We start from the raw sequence: 20,653 nt of genomic DNA, 5'->3' as shown, positions 1-20,653 counted from the left end.
TTGTAATACCAGGGTTTAGATCCTTTCATCCTCCCTTCCTTTCCTGTGACCTCTGCTAGGGTCTTAAAATTATAAATTCCAGATTACACCTCTGCAATTTTCTTTCCTGGAATGATGAAAGGATTTGAGCATTATGATAATAATGTGAAGAATCCTTTTTGAGCTAATTTGAAACTGCAACAAAAAAATGTAATTTCCATAGCAAATTACAATATTTGTAAAGTGTTATACAGATACCTAACAAATTTCTAGTCAGTGACTTATATTCTTGAGTATCTTGCATCGGCCTTTTTTTAGGCTTGTCTCATTTCTCCCATTTAATTTGTCCTTAGCCGTGTGCAGTGGATTAGCATTTCATCAGGGTGGATTAAGATTGATCTGACATTGAAGCTTTCTTTTTTCCTTTTATGTATTTTTAAAATTTCCCTCCCCCCCCGTACCAGTTTCTATGGGTTTCTGAAATTGGGGTGTGGTAGGGGAATTGACTTGGAAAAAAAAGTCATGTGATATGGATGGAAAGTATATACAAATAAGATGTAAAAATAATTTTCAGTAGAGAAATTATATTGAGGTTGCTGGATCAGCTGGCGCAGTAGGTTTCATCGGGCTAAAGTGATGTCACATGGAACAAAGGCTTTAGAGGTTTTATTTAGCTCCTAATCCTCACACACTGCTAGACCAGTTGTCCATGTGAGCAAACTGTCCCAAGCAGGAAGGGATAAACCATCTGGATTAAGTGCAGAAACCCTTGTCTGTGACTGAACTGTACAGAAAAGACCTTTCATTCTACGGTTTTGGAGTGAGACTGAGTTACAGTGGGTGCTGTGTGTTTTGTCTACTAAAGTTTCGAAGAATTAATAATTCAGCAATACTTTGAAATATAAAACCACCCCTTGGTTGTTTCTGAAGTCCCAGAAGAGCTCAGACACAGCTCGATCTGGTTTTGATGTGTGTAATAGAAGATTTAAAAAGAGAGGTTCCTTCTCTTCTTTATCTCAACAGAAGACAATTGTTTTATTCCAATGCCGATTCCAAGTAAGCATACAAATATTGGCCGTTCTCAGAGCTGGGATGCTGCAGGATGGTATGAAGGCAACTGGGACAATGAAAGTGCATTTGAATATCAGAGACCTACAGAGAGGAGGAATTCGCTGACTTACGGTGGAGAAGGAGGTTGGTATGAGCAGCCAAACCATAGACCCCATGATATGATCTTGCAAGGAGGTACTGAATTGAAGCAAGAGCCGTACCTTTATCAGGATCCAGTTTTTAACCAGGGTCCTTTACGGAAGGGTTCTGTTCCCGACTTCACTTACTACGACAGACAAGCTGTAATGTCTGGACGAAGCTTCTTGTCATCTCAGGATTATTACAGCGACCCGTCCTTAGCCACTAGATCGCCTAAAGATCCACGCTATTATAGAGACCACATGATTAATAGATCATTACCGAATTATGGGATACCCAGTAGCAGATTGGCTTGGGATCAGGTACAAGGACGGTCACCTGCCCCACACGAAGCCAGCCGTGTGTATAGGGATCCCATGAGTAAAATGATCCCAGAGGGGCAGAGAATGCGAAACAGAGATCCTTCTCCTGCAAGGTATGGTGTTGAACCACCCACCCCTAGATATGGAACAGAACCACCAGCATTTCCCAACAGGCAGCTCTATAGTGATACAGCAGAGAGACCTATAGAGTCTGCAGCTGCTAGACAAACTACTCCAACGTGCTTGGTAGTCGATCCAAATTCTGCTACTGTTCCTGATGGGAGCATAGCTCCTCCACCTGCCGTTCCTGTAAATCGTGGTTATGGACACATCAGGGAAAATGTCAATGCAAAGATTCCCTATGATAGTTATGAAACTGCGATGACTCCTTCCCATTCTCAGATGCCTGCAGCTTTCCCAGGACAAGACATTAAAAGAAACTTTGATCCGGAGTTCCTAGCACTTCTGCGTTCAGAAGGAGTGTCCGAAAGCACATTCAATGCTTTGCTGCAGCAAGGGTTTGATTCTCCGAGCCTGCTGGCGATGATGGAAGAGAATGATATAAAATCTGTAGCTCCAAACCTTGGGCAGGCAAGGGTGCTTTCCCGCATTGCCCATAACTACAAAACAGAAATGCAGCTCCATAGGCATGATCGGAAGACCAGCACCCTCCGCCCTAGGACCCGATCTAACAGCTTTAGTCATCGAAGTGAACTGCTGCAGAACGAATATGGCATGCACCCTGCCACTGGTCCCATTGTAGATGGCAGAACTATGCAGCAACCACCTCCTCCTTCTCTACAGTCAGTATCACCAAGAGTAGGAGAAATAAATCGTCGGCCATCCAGTGCCCCAACGCAGCACCTTCTGGAAACTGCAACTTATTCTGCATCTGGGGCAGCTCATCAAGGTGCTCATTTTCTCCCTAATTCTGGATACAACACTCCTTTACCATGCACCATGCACACTCGTCCAGCGTCTGCTTATTCCACTCCAACTGGATTACCAGTGACTGCCGTGCAGACTAACCCACATGCGAGTCCCAAAACAGCATATCCAACCACTTACACAGTGCCCATGGAACTGATGAAGAGGGACCGAAATACATCAATGTCCCCAATGCATAGCCCACACAGCAGCCCTCAGCTTCTCCGAAAGCAAGGAGCCCAAATGGATTCCACTCTGGCGCTTGCTGGCCCAAGTTTTCACATGCAGCATTCTCCTTATCAGAAACTCACCAGACGCACTGGACCACCAGTTATTGTCTCAACCATGGCGTCACCTGAACCAAGTAATTTTCTAAAAGTGTATCTGTTTGTAGTGTGGTCTAGGACAGTTATGTCGGTGTTTATCTTTATCATAAAACAGATTTGGTCTAATAAATCCAGCTAGTCTTAGGACTAAAATATTAGACATTTCCTATGCACAGAAAAGTGGGTCAAATATCCAGGGGCCACAAGTTATTCAGACCTTCCAGTGCTGGCTTTCACTATGTGAAGAAATTCAGAGGTCTTATATTTGATTAGCTAACTTCAGTTAAAAGTGACTGGTATATCAGATAGTTGTTCTACATTGAAGCTTGCAGTTCCTATTGTTCGTACGGAACAGAAGATTAGATACTGCACTTACTGAGCAATTAGGCTACAGAGTTAGTTGTAGATTTACTTACAGTTATCTGGTGCAAATATGTTTTTCAGAGGAAATGGCTAGCATTGTTTTGACTAAATTTATCAGATAGCTAATGGTGTTAACTCTAGAATTGACGGACCTTTGGCAGTTACCATAGTCTTTTTTTTTTTTTTTAATTAATTTACTGTTTTATCAAGCACCTAAAATAGAACTCTTGATTTCCTATTAGGAGTACTTATAAGTGTAGCAATATAACTATTAAGGAAATAGGTCTACATTTAATGGTAAAGCCATTGATTAACCACTAGAATGATAAAAAAGGAGTGGTTGCCCCATTTCTTCTCCTCCTCTTTTTCTTTTCAGAAATGTTAAAACCCCTTGTTTAGGGCTAAATGGCCGAAACAGACTTAGTGATTCAACTTGGAAAATATAAATGGATGATACTTACTAGTCAAAGTCCAGCAGAAATTGCCATAGGAAATGCTTTTTGCAGGAAGAGGAAATTTAGATGATCCATTCATTTTATTACTTGACTTTTCTGATAAACATTAATAACCCTTTAAAATGCTTTTCCTGTTCATTGATAGTGACTGTATGGACTGGTATTTTTTTCTCTGCACAGTACAGCTTAGCCACCATACAAACAAATCGTGAACAATGTACTGTACAAGCGCACACACAAAAAGCCTTAATAAAAGTATACCATTTATAGGCATAGAGACTGTGCCAAGCAGTGATGACATTCCACGGGAATCTAAATAAAGAACTATTTTGCAAGTGGAAATGATAAAGTCGTCAAAATTCAGACCTCCCCGCCCCCTTTGCCACAATCACAGATTTAGAAAGTAGATTCCTCTTGTTCTGTGACTGTTTTATTATTTTGTGTAATTTTTATAAATATATATCCTATTTAAATATTCATCAACATTATATGTGTTGCCATGATTGAGGCACAAAGGAAGTGCATCTAGGCAGGGTTTTTTAATAAATAATTTCCAAAAGCCTGAAAAATGAAACTGACATAATACTGAGCACACAAATGTTAATTTAATTGCAGTGCATTTGATCCAGCTGATTATTTTGGTAACACTGGAGTGACAATAGGTATTAATACTGTTGCGGGGGACTGCTGGGGTGCATGTATTTTGAACAATTTTCCCCCCATAGGATAAATTTAACATATTCCTTCAATTTTTCCTCAGATTTAAACTGCAAATTATATTCTTTAAAAATCTATATTATTCTCTTCCTTTTTTAAAAAAATCCATGTATAACAAGAAGAAACCTACAATGTTTCTGAGGTCCTGAGCCCTCTTTTTCACAAGTCAAACATTCTTTCTCTACAACCAACTCATTTGCATGAGGATGACATTTGTTGCTCCAGTAATTTCATCTGATAATGGCCAGCTTGCAAAGCGGATCTGAAAACATATTCCTTAATTATGTGTTGCTAAGCAACGAGAGGGTTTGGTCATAATCACAGAAAGATTATCTTCTCATTGAAGTCGCTGAAAGGTTTAGCTGAAGTAGGACCTGTAAAATTGTCTTCATTTATTTAGTTAGCATTTTATTTTTTTCAAAACAGGAGAGGGCTTTTTTTCCCCTTAAAATGTCATTTTAAACTAGAAGTCAAGGTAAGATGCGTTGTGTGACAGTTTCAAGATGTCTTAACTGTGTTGCGGAATTAGTATTTGAGAAACATCGTTTCCAAGAAGCATTTGGTGTTTACTATAATCAGAGTTGAAGGTGAACTTCCAAAATAGTCCTATTAGCATATTTTCCAGCATTTTCATGATTGACGAGGAGCCTGGATCTTATAATTTTCGTATTAAACATCTGAAGCTTTATGTACTTGATTTATGAATATCTTGTATTTTTGTAGTTGGAACAGACAGCTCACAAATAGTGAGTCTAACTGCCCTGCTCAAACTAGTATTTCCAGTGCTGGGGACTGGGACTAAAAGTGAGGAACCAAAGGCCCATCTCAGATATGCAGTTGGAGAATCACTCAAACTCTTTGTTATATGTACAGGACTGGAAAGGAGTAATCAAAGAGGATGTCATGTATTGTCCATACCTGCTAGGGGCTGGAATGAAGGAGAAGGCTTCCATATAGTGGTGTAGGAAGCTGCCATAGTGATTAAATGGACCAGAAAGGCTGGGGGTTTTATGAGAAGAAAAAAACTTGATTTTCCAAAAGGGCATAAGAGACAATCTGGGACATAGAATGCCTCGTTTTTAAATTAGAAGGCTTCCTGGAACATTGAAGGCCAGACAGGGTGACTGTAGATACTTTGGATAAATAGTTCACCGTAGCGTTAAAGAGATTCATCTTGATTAACCAGTATTTTCTTTAACATCTTAGAGCCCAGCTAGATGCACTTTTCACAGTGATTAGCCCAGCTCTGCTTATATTCCACCTAACACCTGCCTATATTCCACCTATTTGTGATTTCCTCTTTAATTCCTACTCGATGACAAATAAACTGTGCTTTTATTAACAATTGTATTGTGGATTGAGGTAGTTAAATTGAGGGTAACTCAGAGAGAGGGAAGCAGAATTCTGCTTAAGGGAGGCAGATTCGAAAGAGGGATAAAGGGCTTCAACATGTGGGCAAAGGCAGGTTAAGAGAATTGCAGTTCCCTTTCTCAAATAAAGCCATAGTGAAACTGGCGTAGACCATTATGGACACAGAGATATTTTACGGTTGGTTGTCTTGATTTCATATACACTGTATACTGTAAAATGTTTTTAAATCGATTTGTTCTTTATCCCATATAGAATATAGTTGACTAGTTTAGAAATAATATCCAGGGTGCTTTCAGTAAAATTTCTGTATAGACATTTAGCATGTAATCATAATGTGCATATGCAAGGCAGCTGGATTAACAATATGGACTGTAACAGCTCCAAAGGAAGCCTCCATGTGCCGAATAAATCTTATTTAATTTGCACATTGACCTGACAGACCATAACAAGTCCTTTGACGCCATTATGAACTATAGAGTGTTAATCCAGGTGAGGTGAATTCTTATTATCTCCAAGTGCCAAAAAATTAGCAATGAAGGTTTCACTGACAAAACAGAATAGGGGCATGTAGACGAAACAATTTAATCCAAATTGTCTCTCCCTTTCCCCCCATTGCCAAACATTGAAATATGAATATGACCAAATAGCTTGCAAAATGTTGATTTATAAATGCTTTTCAATTTTAGATGCACAAAAAACCATGTAGGACCACTGAATTATTTATTTATTTATTTATTAATTAATGGACCAAGCACATTTAAAAAACAACAACCAAAAAAAAAAAAAAAAAAACCCAACCCACAGTCAGTGCCTCAGTAATCCCTAGTGGGATGAAGGGAATAGTAAGTATGTGCATTTATCATTGGATGTCTGTTATTTTTTGACAATCGCAACATTATCTGGAAAACATCTACAATATTATGGATAGATGGCTGAAATGATGGTAGTTTATACAATGGAATTTGAAAAGGATTTAAAAGGCAAACCTGAGGGCCAATCCAATGTTACTTACAGAATCCAAACTCTCCTGAGCCCCAATCAGGCAAACGCTTATGAACATGGGTAACTTTACTTGTGTGAGTCATCCCAATGATGTCAATGGGACTATTCCTGTAACTAGGGTTTTTCACTGGAGCCATTGAATTTAGTGAGAGTTTTGGGTGTGTAAGGAATGCCGTCTGGGGCCTTTTAAATTACGTTACGGAAAGTTACCTTGATAACATTGACCGCTTTGGCCGCTATACAGTGTTCATTGATTAAATGAACGCCCCTTTAAAACATTTTTTTAAAAGGGTGAAATACACTTTACATAATGGTTTTATCAAAAACAATAGAAAATGCCAAATTCATCCCTGCTGCAACTCCATTGACTTCAGTGCAGTTACAGTAGAGATGAATTTGGGCCTGTCAGAGGAGAATGTTTTGTCAGACGCATAAGTGTTGTCAGCCTCAATTTACACCTCCCTTTTTCCCCACATGTGTGGTTTTATATCATTGTTAGGACTTATATATCCAGTACATTCTCTAGCTCCAGCTGAAATGTGTTTTTTAAATTTTTTTCATGTTGTAGTTTCTGTAGCTACAGGATATACAAGCCTGTTTCCTTCTATTAACATTTTAAAGGTTTCTGTATTAAACATTTTTAAAATGCATCTTCTCTGCTTCGCATAGCATGAAACTACAGACCAGCTTAATGAGAATGCTGCACTGCTGAACTGCGTTATTATTTTTAAACAGCGAGAGAGAGTCCAAGTCAGTATCAAGTTATATCCTTAAAAAGTAGAAGGCCAAAATCATTAAGTTGTTTATAATAAATGTTGCAGCCATAGGATATATATTACTAAGCAATATATAAAGCAATTGGCAAACTAGCGTTAGTCTTTGTCACCTTAAAAATACCCTGACATTAACAGCATTCCATTGGCTTTCTGTAAAGAAGGCTAATTTATAATCTCTTCTGTCTGTGTGTGCTAGTGTTAGTTAGGAAGAAATGTCATCTGCTCAGTTTTTATCCCATGCATTCTGTCTCCGAAGCAATGTTTGTTTTAACTCTTTCATTGCTAAGACATGTCCTGCAACACTGGACGCAGAATGGAATATACAAGAGTCCTCAAAGGCTGATTTGGCCAGAGAGTCAATGGAGGTGGCGGAGCAGTGCACGCTCCCCAGTGTGCTGGCTTAGCTTTGTTTACTGGAAAGTGAGGGATCAAGGCTTCAGACTTACTCACCCTTACCTGCCCTCTTTGGGGAGTCCAGTATGCTAGACTCTTCTAGGACTTGCATTCTGTGCTTGAAATCCAATGACTTGGTTCTATGCAGATGGAGTGGATTAACAATTCAGAAGGATAGTGACCCTCCTGTGCCAGTTGCATAGGTTGTTGGCGCCAATGACCTGCAACATCAATCCTGTGGGATGCCGTAATGGCATTCTATCCTATCCTGTGTGGAACCCACACAATGGCCCTTTTGGGAGCTCATAGGCACCCTTGCAAGGTCATTCTGTTCTAATTCCCCAATCTCACCCATATTGGTATTAAATAGTGTGGAGGGCCTTGTGTGCCAGTGATAAATTTCATCCTCTCTATGCAAGGACTGGGAATATTGAGCTAGCTCCTGAAGCCATTGGCTGGAATGGAGTGCCGTTAAGGCATGTCATGGGATTGATGTTTAAGCAGATCATTGACTCCATGTATCTGGTATGGCATGGGGGGAATGGCTCACTGGCTCTTCTGTATTGTTGCAGTCCACTCCGTCTACAGAGTCAAGTAACCGGATTTCAACCACAGAATGTGAGGTAGAGGAAGGTGGGGGGAAGGCTCCCTCCCATCTCTTGCACATCAGTGCAGGGTCAGCAAAAGCCTGACTGTAATTATTTGGGGGAGAGGAGGAAGAGAATGAGAACAAAAATATAACACAGTGCTCCTAAAATTCTTGAAGTAGCTCCCGAATGCATGGTTGTCCTGCAGAGCAATATTGACTAAGCTGGCTAATAAAGAAGGAAGCAGCAGACAATATATGTAGGAGGGAAATCAGTAGAATTTACCTGAGCAACTATAGAGGAAAGAGAAACTTGTGGAACTTATACATACAAAGGTCAGGACAATACTCTTGGAAAAAAAGAGGTGAAAATGTGGGGGAGGAGGGAAATTCTCATAAAACCTTAAATAAACTTTATCAATTTAGCCATATGGCGGGAAACATTACTAGAACTCACAAGAGGAAAGAGAGGAGGTGATTTCAGCAGTATATGTTTGGATCATTGTTTGTGGAGATGCTTCATTGTTGTCAATAGCAAGTTAGCAAATCAACTGATAATTGAATCACCTTGTGCGCTACATTGAACTCAGGTCGATTTGGCAAATAAATAAAGTGAAGATGGGGCAGACTGTGATAAATGACATCTGAGCTATATGCTTTAATGAAAAGGATGTCCTAGTAGGATGCCTAGTGGAGATAGATGGAGGAGGTATGTGCCCAAAAATGAAGGCACCCAAAGACACTAAAAAGTTTTGAAAATCATGGGACATCTATATACATACACTCTTATGTAAAGGTGATACCTATATGACAAATTGCAGAATTGGGATAATGTGCAGAACATTGTGATAAATTGTAGAATCACGTGATAAATAAAATATCATGCATCTTTCTGACCTCCTCACTTTCCCTCTTCCCACTAATCCATCTTCCTTGTGATTTCTTCTTACATTGCAAATCACTGAGCAGCTTCAGACAGCCACCTACTTTCTTCTTTGCTATATGTCTAGATTGTCAGCCCTTTCTTTAGTAGTCCAGAAGTCCCTGACTGTTCTGATCTGCAGGGGTAGCTTCCTCAAAGAAAACAAGGACTAGAAGTGTCATCAACTATCATTTCTCTTGGTTTTTTTCCTGTGCTAGGATACTTTTATTATTGTACAATCTTAAATTAACATTAGAAAAAGTGCATTAGTTCAGGTAAGCGTATGCATTTCACCTTCTGTGTGAAAGGAATCTTGATTAACATGTGTTAGAAAAGTAATTGTATAAAGGGGCATATCTATGTAAGCAGCAGATAGTCTCACAATATCCAAATGTCCAATTGGGCCACTTGAATAACTGAGAAAGTTTAGACAAAGCATTAGTTATCCCATCTGGTCAAGAGTAGTGACTCATACCAATGGTCATTTTTCCCACTCCTTGAAATCTTCTCATTCTCTGTTTAATGGATCAGAACAGGAAGGGTGGAATCTTATTTTACGGGCTGCAACCTTTGGTTTAAGGCTCTTGAGCGTGCATTTTATTTTGGTGGGTTTTTATAATGGGTTTGATCCTGCTTCTACTGCAGTAGGTAGTCGAAGGATTGAATCTAGAATCATTAGCAGTGTCAGTGCATGTTTAAACTGTTAATCACTTTATTCTGAATTGCAACATATAACACCCCCTCTTGTGCGTTATACTGAAGATGTTCTTTGTATTCATCCCCAAAATATGCATCACATTGGTCAGAGGGCAACCATATGTGTACTCATCACACAGTCGTTTGATTGGCAGGCATAAACTGATGGAATAACAGACACACACCTTCAAGTCTCAGCTATTTTATGCCCATATTGCTATTTCAAGTAGTCTCATAATATTGATCAGCAATTCTCATTTTTTGTAGAAGCACTCCTATGTGCCATGGGCAAATGCTTTGGAGTAAGACCTAGACAGAGTGGAATCTTGCCTCCATCAAAATCAATGGGAGTTTTACCATTGACTTTGGTGGACCCAGAATTCCACTCTGACTCTTGCAAAAGTTTTCAGTTCCATGTTGAATTTCTGATAATTTGATCTACAAAACCAATGATTTCTTTATGCAAGAGAAGCTGTAAATTTCAGTCATTAAATGTTCATGCATTATTAAAAATAGGTTATATTTTTCAAATGGATGATAAGGTTTTCCCAGTTTTTAATGAGTACAGAAAATGTTTGCTGTTGACTAGCTTTTAAATTGAACCAAACAATTCTAGAAATAGTTTCCAAATTTCTAAGTGTATTTCAGTATTTCATGAAGCGATGGGTTTTTTCCTGCATGGTTAGGAATTAGTCTCTTCTCACTAGAACTACCTTTTAACATTTATAAAGTAGACACTTAAAGAGAAATGCCACTTATTAAAGGGAACTTGTGTAATTTAGAATTTCTGAAACAAATGTATAACAAATAGTGGAAAGCTTACACATAAAATGAATAACAGAAACAGTATTCACATTTAAATATTGCTTGTTAACTCAGTTAAAGGAGCTTATTCGCAAACTCTATTTATGCTCCTTATGGATCTGAATCTGAATCCTGTTCATGCCCTAAGCGACATCTGACAGCATGGCAAGGATTCAGATGGGCTTGAAAGAAAGACTCCTATTAGCCCCTGTGGCCTTTGGATCAAATTCTGTGGGAGTAAATGAGAGAAAAGTGGTGAAGTTGCTGTAAGTGGCATGTGAAACAGAACCCTGCTTTTTTAAAAAAAAGAAAAAGAAGAAAAAACTCTCTCAGAACCTCATACTGCTTTTGTACAAGTGTCCCAATCTGTGCTCTCTGTGTGGGGGGGAATAGGCCTTGGGGAAGGAGTAATCAGACTCAGTCAGTAAATAAATCAAAATGTTTGTGTGTCTAAAGCAAATCAATGCAAATTTCTAATGCTATTAACAGATGAGGCCCTGATCCCACAAAAACTTAGTACATGCATAACTTTACACCCACAAGTAGTTCTATGGACTTCAATGGGACTACGTGCATGAATAAAGTTACACATGTCAGTAAATCACTGTGGCACTTGGCCCTTCCTCTTGTGCTCCTACTAGGAATTCGGAGTGCACCATAAAGGGATACTGTTCCTTACTCTGGATTCCATTGTTCATTTGAATGTTGTAAATTATTAAATCTCTTTAAAATATCTAATTAATTTTTCTACATTTATGCTAATTATTTACTTTTCAGTCAGCATGCACATTGAAAATAGACTGGTCAAACTGAGTTTTGTTTGTCTTGCCAGCTGTTTGTCTTACCTAGAATTATGCTGTTGTGTTTGGGTGTCCTTATATGCATAAATATAGATATAAAAATGAGTGTGTTCCTATTTAAGTTTGAAACAAAACATAGCAACATTTTATTCCCATTACCTTCAGTCCACCTGACCCTTATTGGTTTATTTTACCCAACTTAAACCTCAAAAGCTTTCACTTAACTTCTGCTTCTAGTTAGGATCTGAGGAGTGGCCTTCACAGAACTTGTTCTAACTTAAAACTTCACCAGCTTTTTCAAATGTTCTATATCCCTAACAAGCTGTTTTTTCTTAAGAGATTAATAAGTATAAAGCTGCTGTATTCAGCCCTTTAGTGGACTGTGTATAAAAATAATTCTGATAAATGATTGTGTCTCAGACTTTAATCATCGTAAAGTATTGAGTTTTCCACACACTCTTCGGTAGTTTCAGCTGAGACATAGTTGTACAAGGAATAGAAATTGTGATTTTAAAATGGATTAATTTAAACACAGCATAGAGGCAATGTATGTGGAAACATAGAACAATATGAAAAATGGTTCGGTAGTGTAAAATCCCAAACTATAAACACATCTGTCTATGAGCGGGAAAGTAACACTCAGCCTTGTAAACATACCCACAGTTAAAAATAAAATGTATCTTTATAAAGGTTTTACAGTTATAAGTAGAGAAGTGTGTAATAGAAACATAGGACAGATACAGGAGACAGCATATCCTGTTACTGTGAGTTTGTGCAGAGTAAATAGGGAATTCTGAGTCTCTATTGCTAGTAGGGAATAAGAAATTCAATATAGGTATTGAATTGCTTGATTCTGAAATTGGATCTTTTGGATCTCAGTGGTTGTTTCCTTTTAGTATATTGTGTTTAGTTAAAAAGCCTCCTGGGAAATGGAGGAGGGAAGCACCATTTCATGGGTGTTCTCCCAGGTAATCATCTAGATAGATAACTGGCATAGCCCAAGCAGAGGGTGGAAAGGGGAAGGACCACTGAGTTGTTTGTTTTCTTGTGGCATTATTAGGGAGTAAGAGCAATGATATTCTAGGAGAGCTTCTGTGTCCTCTGATGTGAAGAGAAAATCAGACAGAACTCAGAACACTGCTGTTTGGAAAGATGTTGAAGAGTCTTGGGAAAGGTGCCACTCCTTCGCTTGATATGTCTTTGTGCTTGGTTAGTTGGTTGCCCAGGTCAAGGCAGTGAAAAGAGGTGGGATCAGGAAAATGGAAGGCCAGATTTTCACAACAAAAAGAAGACAAGAAAGTAGCAGCCAGATAAATGGCAAATCAAACTCCCAGAACATTAGGAGAAGCAACACTGGCATGCCAGGGTCTTTATTGGTGAGGTTGTTCCCAAATGCAGATTCATGTGGCTCAACTCAGCTTACTGTATGAGAATCATAAAGGTGTAGGACTGGAAGGGACCTCAGCAGGTCATCTATTCCGGTCCCCTGCACTCACGGCAGGACTAATAACTAGACCATTCCTGTCAGGTGTTTGTCTAACCTGTTCTTAAAAACCTCCAATGACAGAGATTCCACAACCAATCTAGGCAATTTGTTCCAGTGCTTAACTACCCTGACAGGAAGTTATTCCTAATTTCCAACCACCTTACAGTAGCTCCATCCAGGCTATATTTCCCTAGTTTGTTTATGAGAAGGTCATGCGAGACGGTATCAGAAGCCTTACTAAAGTCAAGATATACCACATCTACTGCTTCCCCCCATTCACAATGCTATTACCATTGTTGGGTTTGACATGATTGTTCTTGAGAAATCCATGCTGACTGTCAGGTATCACCTTGTTATTTTCTAGGTGTTTGCAAACTGATGGCGTGATTATTTGCTCCATTATCTTTCCGGGTATTGAAGTTAAGGTGACTGGTCTGTAGTTCCTTGGGTTGTCTTTATTCCCCTTTTTATAGATTAGCATTATATTTGCCCTCTTCCAGTCCTCTGGAATCTTTCCATCTTCCATGAATTTTCAAAGATAATCGCTAATGGCTCATGATATCGCCTCAGTCAGCTCTTTGAGTATTCTAGGGTGTCACAATGCATTGAAGAAAGTGCTGAAGGAAATCTTCTGTCATTCTGTCAGTGAACAAGCAAGTTGCCCTTCCAACTGGAAGGAAGCGACGTAAGATGCCAGGAGGGAAAGGATGCTGGCTTATCCCTTCTGTCCATCTGCTCTTCTCCTCCCCTCTCTCCCAGAATGAAGAAATCTGGGAGAATCAGCAGCTGGGCATGGGAAGATAAGCAATTTGTAATGAAATTGCTGTCTCATTTTCAATGGTCTTACGGTTCTGACTCAGGTTACCTGCACCAGATGTCAAGAATCCACACTTCATCTCAGTATTGTGTCACATAATGGGCGTTCTCCATGTGATAGGCTTATTTGCTGTGGGATTTTATGATTTAATTTTATTCCAGTCTCAGAAATCAGAACACATACACATTAATATGTTTTTTATCTCTTTATTTGTTTGTTTAATCGGTTTATAAGGCACCTAGCCAAAGTACTGAAGCACTGAACAAAAACTGCATTTCCAGATGTTAAAACATCTCAAAGGAAAGCTGGACAACCAGGCATCAAACACATCCAAACAAGGACAAACCTAGTACCCCTACCAACCAAAGAATTTAGTTCCCTATTGATACTAAGAATGGGTGCAGAGATGACATCAATGCAAAAAAACAAGAACACCAAAATTGATCACAATAGATGAACCTATATAAATAGGAATTTCAGTGTGTGTGTGTGTGTGTGTGTGTGTGTGTACTCTAAAGGCAGCCAACTGTGGCAGAATGCCAACTCTTGCAATATTCAAAGCTTTTCTTACAGCATTTGTGGTGGCCACGAAAAACCTTGAAAATGGGACCCATATACACTCTAAAGATTCAAAAAGCAGAATGCAAATAAACAGCACCAAAGATCTCTTGATATTTAAGCCAATCTCCAGATTTCTGGTTGGCCTGGCTTGTGGTTTTTGAAGATTTGAGGTTGGCAATACTGGAACGCAAAATTAGGAGAACCAGTGCCATGTATTTTAAAACTAATTGTCATAAACTGAAGCTGCGGCCTTTGCTTTCTAAGATGACTTCTTGATGTGTGTCTTTTGTGAGGACATTTCTGTAATATTTCCCAGCTTTGCTGACACTGGTTCAGCTCCACTGAGGTTAGCAATGTTGAGAGCTCTACTATAGACAGCTCTTTGGCTGCTGACCCTTTTCAGCACCATGCAGGGTGGATTGATTAAATCAAAGTGATTTAAATCACAGATTTTAATCGTGATTCCAATCAGCAAGCAGGAAACATTGATTTAAATAATCAATTTTAATCTTGTTTTGCATTTGTACTTTTTAGTCATTTTCCTAAAGAAAAATTCATTCTCACTGGTTAGTATAACCATTAAAACATGCTGATTTGCAGATAAATATAGCCTATATACTAAATTTAGTATTTGTTTTTGCTAATCAGGAGGGTACGTATCTGTACATATTTATTTTGACAATTAAATAGATCAACATACATTTACTCTAATTCTTATTTTTTCATTTTTTTTTATGTTAGAAAACAGTGAATGCAATTTTTATTTATTAAATGATAATTTCTTACTCATGATTTGTGTCAACTTGCATTTGGATAGAAATTAGTATTCAATTAAAATGCAAAAACCTGCATTTTAAACTTGTTTTTTAATAGTTCACTTAAATGTGTTGAGTATATAAGAAAAAATAAGTTTATCAAAATGTGTTTTGCATTTAAAACTAACTAAAGGAAGTATTAGCTGCAGTTGAATTGTTGAATTGATTCTAAGTCACCATGGGTCAGTTTTTCAAGGGTATTTCAGTGTAGACCTGTTCAAGTCCTCAAGGAACACAGATTCATGGTCAGGTACAGTAAGAGTTTAATTTTGTCTCGGGCCTGATCTGCACTTAAAATGTAGGTTGACATAGCTATGTCCACACCCCTGCTTGACATAATTATGCTGATCTAACTCCCACTGTAGATGTAGCTATGTCGATGGAAGAAAGTTTCCATCAACCTAGCTACCGTTGTTTGGGGAGGTGGCCTACACAGACGGAAAAACCCCTTCTGTCAGTGTAGGCTACATCTACACTACAGGGTTATGGTGGCATAGCTACAGTGCTATAGTGTGGACATACCCTCAGGAACTTCTTTACCTGGTTGTTTTTTCCATAGCCTGATTTCTTTTAGTCTAGAGAAAGATTCAATGTCATGGTGTTTCCTCCACAGTCAAGAAGTCTTGTCTTACTAATGCCTTTAATTGATCTGCATGATGGTGGCCAGTGTAGAGACAGTGCTGAGAGCAATGCTACTGCTTCACTCCCTATAGTGTTTACATACAAGTCATTGGAATTTCCATAAACTGGATCATCTGCTGATCCTTCCTCAATCACTGCAACAGGTTTATTTACTGCTTACCCTCCCTTTTGTTGGAGGATGTCTGCTTCTGATTGCTACTTTCTGTCAGTGCTGGATTGATAGTTCAGCAGGAACCAGTGCAGGAGAGAGATACCATTAGTTTCCTTACCTGTAGTTTTATCTTTTCTCCATGGGTACCTATTTCTCTGTCATGATCCATCCTGTGCTGGTTCAGGAAAAGGACTGAATCTTAAATTTCTCTTCCTAGTGAAAGCAGTTCTTATGCCTGTTTTTTAGATGGGATCTGCATGGAGAGAGGAAAATCATTATAAAGCATTTCAATATGATCACTTGGTCTGATGATTAAAACAAAGCAAATAAACAAAAAAACCCTGCCTGGTTATTGCTCTGTTGTTTCCTAAATTGTTCTCTAGTTCTTTTAGATTTGCTTAGCTATGGCCGGATGCCTGGGCTCCACATGGCAGTGCAGTACATCAAATATGCCAGCCTGGGAAGCTGGCAAGCAACTAGGGGGCGGGGGAGAGTCTCTACCACTATAGCATGGGGAAGAAGTCAGAAAACCTATCACTGTTGCACTCACAGAGCATCAGGTATACAATTAAGCTCCAGTTCAGCAAGTTACTTAGGCATGTGCGTACCTTTAAGTATGTTGAGTCTATTGACTTCAGTAAGATGCCTCATGTGGTTAAAATTTGGCACATCCTTAAGTACCTTGCTGAATTAGGATCTTAGACTAACGGATATAACTACAGTCAAGAAAACAAAGTTTACTCTTTATTGATTGCTAAGTTAAGTAACAACTCTTATTTTTATGTGATAAGGTCATAAAATAATGGGTTTTTATATTTCAGTGGCATCGTCTATCCAAGGATCTCTAAGCATTTTACCAAAATTAGTTAATTAAGCTTTGTAGCACAGCTGTGTGGTTGGTCACAACATCTCATTGGCAGAGCCAGAAATATCAGTTTACAATCTCCTGCTCTAGCTATTGGACCACACACAACGTTTCCTGCCTAGTAATGTATTATTGAAGTGGTTTCTAAGGATCTGTGAAGCTAGTAATATGGACAGTGGCAGTAGTTTGGTGTTTTCTGACAATGATCTTCTGTTTTGATCATTTTTCTGTTGCCCCTGTGGCTTTGTGTGCCACAATTTTTACTTGTTCTTTGCTTTAGCTATGTGTAATATTGTCATCTTTCTTTCTGGCAAATGCTGCCAACTCTATAATTAAGCAAAGCACTATGGAACCATTGTGGCTGTTGATTTTAGTTCTTTATCCATTCCCCACTGGAGCTGTAGAACTCCTAATTCCTGAAATGCTTTCCTCTAAATACCTTTTCCTTGACTGTTGGAAGAAGCTGTGAGCCTATATAAGGGGCAGCTTTATATTTTTTAATTTTTGGCTTAGTGATGGCTGTATAAAGAAGTAGGCACACCATGCCACTCCCAGGGCACAGGTATGACGTAGTCACCCTTCATAAGTGCTTCAGTTCCGCCTGTTGCTATAACATATGTTATTGGGGTTATTTTTCCATTGGATTTTTAGATTAAAAAAGTGATATCTTGGAGAAATAAATATCACTTTATGCTAGGCTTTACTGCTTTACTGCTTACTGGGCTTTGAGCCTGAAAGGATTTAAAAGTCATTGTGCTTTCAGGGAAAGTTGTAGGGAAAAACAGAAGTGGGAGGGCTGTTCCAGCCAGCTGTTGTGATTTGGGTAAACGCTTGTCCTGACCAATCAATAGAGACTGAGACAAAGGGGCAGCCAGCACTGAACTGGCTACACCCAAGAGATTAGGACAAATTAGAAACTCAGTTAGAAGGTGTTTATCATTTCCTTTATATTACGACGTTAATAAATACAAATCTTTTGATCTTGTTGTTATTCTGTCATGTCTCTTGTTAGCAGACATTGTCTTTTAGTTTAGACTGATATCTTTTGTATATAAATAGATTATATGACATGTTCTTCTGCGTTTGCTAAAGTGTCAAAAGTGTCTGGATTTACAAGAAAAGAAGCCACGTACTTTGTGGTATTGGTTTCCAAACACTGCTTGTCACTGTTCAGTATGATACCAGGGTCCTGAAGACAACGCCATGGCTAATTCATCACAGTTGAGTGTTTCTGGGTACTTAGGGTAACACACTTTACATATGCATCATATCGGGAATAATTGCTAATGCCAATCATTATGGGAAACACATGCTAATCAAAGTTGGTTGCTCTCCAAATAGTAACTTGGTATGTCTGCAAATCTGCATTTATATTCCTGTTAATTTCAGTACCTTCTACTTTTAAAGTAAAGGTTAAAACACTATATGCAAGTATATAGGACTCTGACATCAGCAGTTTCCAACTGAATGACAAAAGAAGCATATCATTACAATATTATCATAGGTCCTTTTTTAAAACTGGATTACTGGATCCAGAACTCGGATCTACAAGGATCTATGACAGACATACCAAGACTCCAGAATTTTGCTGGAAACTCAAGCATTTACTTAGCTTGTAAACTGTTTGGGGCAGTGACCATCTTTTTGTTCATTGTTTGTACAGCAGCTGGCACAGTGTGGCCCTACTCCATGACCAGGGTTCCATGGTGGTACTGTAATACAAGTGAACAACACCACTAATAATAATAAATGGGTTTTATTTCTAGCTCTCCAGCAATAAAGTTTTGAATTTCAAGCATTTGTCTTCAAGTCAGCCCTCTGTGTGAGGGGCACTGATCTTTTCTGAAAAGGAACAGGGAGTTTGGGCAGTGTCTGAAGTGAGGATCTCATTTGTACCCGAGAACAGCTCTTCAAGTGATTCCTCTGCTTCCTAACTCTGAACTACCTTAGTATGGGGTGCATGCGGACCAAGAGGTAGGGAGGTCAGGCATTGAGTACTCATGATGGAAATCTGGCTGCAGTCATTTCACATCTTGTGTACTGGTCGAGCACTAAACGTGTGGATCAACTTGTGTTAACGTGTTGTGTTCCGTTGTCTTCTGCTGTTGATGCTGCTAGTAAGTTCAGATGAAGCAATTGTTTGAACAGATAATCCACAACCATATGCTTCATATCAGACACACAAGAAGCTTCAAACACCTGCTAGAAGGAAAGGTTCAGCATAAATGTGTGAAACAGCAGGTGTACAGAAGATCCGTCATAGGACAGGAAACACACTTCATGTGTACTGTGTGCTGCAATGAAGGCATGGGGATAGATCTTCCCTTGTGACTGAGCTCCACTGCCTAGTTGCTACTCCCTGGTTCTGTGCCGTCTAGCCTCCATGTGAGTTAGAGCAGCAACTCCAATTTACACCAGTTGCATAAGATCCTTAAGTGATTTTTCACCACTGGAGGATAGGTGTAGTGAAGTTCTGCTCAGTCATGTGTACTCCCTGCCCTGGCATACCCCATAACTCCGCTAGCATGTCCCTGTGGGGTTTGAGAGTGCAAGGGGAATTCTCTGCTGGCCGGAACACAGCCACTTTATATCACGGGAGCACTGCTAACTGATCATAGCAGATTAGAGAACTTGGCCCATCATACGTATAAAGAAAAGTAATGTTTTGAGATACGCCATATAAAATACATTTGCTGAGCATCCAATGCTAAGAAATTATTTTTGCGACAATGGTGTCGCCCCTGGCTGTGCTTTTCCTCAGACCAAAACTATTTTCTGTGGAATGTTTGCACCTTACTTTCTAGAAAGCCTGATCTCAAGAATGAAGAATTGATTCTTTTCAGTAGCCAGAGATGGTTTGAATGATTCCCACACTGAACCAACTGATTGCCAGAATTTTTAATGTGACTCACAAAAAAGGAGCAACTGAATTTTTGTTCATGTGCCTTACACGGGGCAGAAAGCACTGGGACTGATAAAAGTTGGCAAAATGCTTGAGTCTAGTCATATACCTGGAAAGAATACTGTTGAGCGTTCTGTGTATAATGTTAGCATGAAACATTGGATGTCCATGTCATGTTCTCCACAGAATAGTTGCAAGGCTACCACAGAATACCGTAGCAGAACTGTGTTTGATATGGAAGACTGTTCTATAGACCTGTGCACATCATTCAACTAGCGCTCACAGAGCAATGGAATTCTTCAATAAGTATGCATCTTTTATGATTCATAATGAAAAAAAAAAAAAAAATCTAGAAGCACATCCGTGGTGGCTGGCTAAATGGAACAAGCCACTAAGAGGGCGCCTCTCTCAAGGTCTCCTTCTTTTCAGGTGATGGCAAAATAGATTGTTTCAAATGCCTCAGGAAATCATTCCAAAACCCTATGATGAGATCCATCTACTCTTCTTCAGGCAATCTTTCCATTGGTACAATCTCTAACGAGTTTCTACACAGAAATGATCCTCACCTTTTCCTTCTAAATGAAGAGTTGAGTGTCAGTGAAACAAATGATGTCAGAATTTGTCAAAGTAGATACAGCTATACCACTTGCAGCAAGAAGACAACAGGTCTGATGATGATGACCATTTGTTTGGGATAATACCTTGAGAGAGGTTCAGGAAAGCTCTTAGTGAAAGTGACATTTCTGAAAGAGAGAGACAGGTATTGTTGGAAGCAACCAGGGTGCT

The 20,653-nt window shown here is 39.1% G+C and overlaps 1 protein-coding gene across 4 annotated transcripts in view; it reads left to right on the top strand.

Moving 5' to 3' along the window:
- CTBP2 (C-terminal binding protein 2) overlaps window positions 1-20,653 on the top strand; it is a 206,240-nt gene that overhangs the window by 134,223 nt on the left and 51,364 nt on the right. Inside the window, exon 1 of one of the 4 annotated variants that reach the window (XM_067533414.1) lies at window positions 1,023-2,781. The exons of the other annotated variants lie outside the window; for them this stretch is intronic. Within the exon in view, the coding sequence (XP_067389515.1) occupies window positions 1,023-2,781 (1,759 nt within the window). Of the gene's footprint in view, window positions 1-1,022; window positions 2,782-20,653 lie in introns of those variants that run through there. 4 annotated transcript variants of the gene reach the window in all.

This window comes from Emydura macquarii, unplaced genomic scaffold (assembly GCF_026122565.2).
Source record: "Emydura macquarii macquarii isolate MOO-44397 ecotype Brisbane River unplaced genomic scaffold, CSIRO-AGI_Emac_v2 contig_3343, whole genome shotgun sequence".
Lineage (NCBI taxonomy): Eukaryota > Metazoa > Chordata > Testudines > Chelidae > Emydura > Emydura macquarii.
The sequence above is the reverse complement of the archived record's forward strand: the minus strand, read 5'-3'. Positions and strand labels throughout refer to the sequence as shown.